Here is a 2,500-nt window from a genome sequence, read left to right as displayed (position 1 = left end):
ACTGACAGACACTGACAGTGTCGTGTATATTCATTTACATCCTTACTTTATTTTATTTTATTATTATTTATGATTTTATTTTATGGCTTTTGTGCCTTTATTTATGACAGGACAGTTAGAGAGCGACAGGAAACGAGAGAGGAGAGAGACGGGGAAGGTTCGGGAATGAACCTCGGGCCGGAATCGAACCCGGGTCGCTACTGTACCAGTGGGCCACATCCTTTCTTTATTGAACAGAACTTTTCGCCTGGCCTTGGAAATAAATTGGAATGGCTCTCATTGTCAGTAAGTATGCATATGCACAATGTACATCACGCATACACATGTATGGTGATATTGAAAACTCAAGGTTGCCCTATTGTGATGAATACTTCTCTGACGTTTACGGTGTGTGGGGGCCTCACAGATCGAAATGGCTATCTCTATACTATCACTATACAATGTACGCTTACAATACACCGGATACTACACAAAACACATGACAAGTTGATCATGAAAACTCAAGGTTGCCTCGCCTTAAGCTTTTCAGCTCTAACATATAATGTGAGTGTGTGGAGACCCTTACTGTGTGTGTATAAGGTTGCTTACCATGTGAATGGGCTATTCCCACGTGTGCACGGCAGTGTTCACGCTAGAATTCTTACTGGCCGGACAAGTGGCCGGCTGTATTGCAGAATACCGGACATTTGAAATATCTAACGGACCTTCCCTCATATAGCCAAACACACACTCCCTAATGGGTCAAAGTGAAGTAAATTGGTCTTTTCTGCCAGCAAAACTTTAAGTTCACTAACATTTGGCCAGTTGGCTGGTGTTAATTTAGAGCCCTGCTTGTGCGCTCCGGGGAGTAAACGCGCGCTTTCTTTCACACACTCGAGAGCTCGGACTGAAAGAGAGAAAAAAACAGCCAGCCAACGTGCTGTGCGCAGATCCCTAAATTATCAACTCAAACAGTGTGTTTTATCAGCAAACCTGAAGAGGATTTCCCTACTCAAATTGGGTAACGAGGTGATGCCTGTAATAGTGCAGTAATGGTATCGACGCTACTGAAATTTGAACTGTATTGCGTTGTGTTCCTGCGCTCTCGAAAGTAATGGAATTGACACGTTCCGTACGATGCTCTATGGGCTACACGTTTTGGCCAGTGATGAAAACAGTTATAAAGCCCTGCATGCACTTTCACTGGGACTTCTCGCGAGTCCATCGTTCTCTGGAATATTTAACTTGACCCTCTGTAGCCTACTTGGAGATCCACCACCATTTTTCAGCAGAGGTAAAAGTGAAAGTGATTTGATGCTGCGATGCTGCGCATGCCATTGAGTCCCAAACCGTTAGGCTTGACTTCGCAACTGGGCATGAAACGGTTTCGCAAATGCAATGCCCTTTGTTGTGTTCACTGATATATTGGTAAAAATAGCCTACAACAAAACAGAATCGTTCCTCGACAGCACAGCAGCCAGCGTGAGTCAAGTGATTATAAGCATAACGTGATTGGGGACAACGACGGTGGGGACGAGAGCGCAAGCAATATTGCGTGCTGTTTATGACAAGTTCATTTACATAGGCTATTCTCAAATATTTTCAGCTTTGTTCAGTTTCATATTAGGCCTACTGGTGTTTTGTAACTTTAAGTAGGCCTATTTAAAATGAGCTAATATTATTTACTGACTGATTGCAGTCAAATTTGTCTGACATTTTGTCCGGCCACATTTTATTTTGCCGGTCATTCATGCATGCAAACGGCCAATGTCCGGCCACAGCCGGCTAACATGAACCCTGGTGCACGGTTGTTCTCCATGTGTGCAGGGACCCTCAGTCACGTGTGTGAGGTAGAAATGTGACAATGTGCAGATATGTGTTTGGTCTCTACAGTTAGGATCCTTACTGTGTGTGTGTGTGTGTTTGGGTTTCATTATTGTGTGTGTGTGTGCTGAAACCCTTAGTGTATGTGCATATGTGTGTGTGTGTGTGTGTGTGTGTGTGTGTGTGTGTGTGTGTGTGTGTGTGTGTGTGTGTGTGTGTGTGTGTGTGTGTGTGTGTGTGCGTGCGTGTGAGGCTCGTTACCGTGTGTGTGGAGGGGCATCCAGGTGGTGTAGGCGGGGGATGTCGTGGCCGAGTCGGCCCTCGTCACGGGGGGAGGGGGTCAGAGTGGCCGTTGACTGGTGGCTGATAGATGGACACACGTGTATTTTTTTTGTTACAGAACATTTTTCAGCTTCACCCCTTAGAGCAGAGCCTGTCTGAGCTGGCCCAGACCCGGGGTAACTCTAAGGCATGTGTGTGTGTGTGTGTGTGTGTGTGTGTGTGTGTGTGTGTGTGTGTGTGTGTGTGTGTGTGTGTGTGTGTGTGTGTGTGTGTGTATGTGCGTATATATGTGTGTGTGTGTGTGTGTGTGTGTGTGTGTGTGTGTGTGTGCTTGTGCGTATATATGTGCGTGTGTGTGTGTGTGTATGTGTGTAAATGGCATCAGCACTTATAGAAGTCCGTCACATGGATAAAA

The 2,500-nt window shown here is 45.5% G+C and overlaps 1 protein-coding gene across 1 annotated transcript in view; it reads right to left on the bottom strand.

Annotated features, from left to right (window-relative positions):
- The window catches only part of robo3 (roundabout, axon guidance receptor, homolog 3 (Drosophila)), a 301,463-nt gene that overhangs the window by 15,037 nt on the left and 283,926 nt on the right, over window positions 1-2,500 (bottom strand). Inside the window, exon 23 of the mRNA XM_063203266.1 lies at window positions 2,065-2,166. Within this exon, the coding sequence (XP_063059336.1) occupies window positions 2,065-2,166 (102 nt within the window). The remainder of the gene's footprint in view (window positions 1-2,064; window positions 2,167-2,500) is intronic.

Source organism: Engraulis encrasicolus, chromosome 7, assembly GCF_034702125.1.
Source record: "Engraulis encrasicolus isolate BLACKSEA-1 chromosome 7, IST_EnEncr_1.0, whole genome shotgun sequence".
Lineage (NCBI taxonomy): Eukaryota > Metazoa > Chordata > Actinopteri > Clupeiformes > Engraulidae > Engraulis > Engraulis encrasicolus.
Note: the sequence above shows the minus strand (reverse complement) of the source record. Positions and strands in the feature narration are given on the sequence as shown.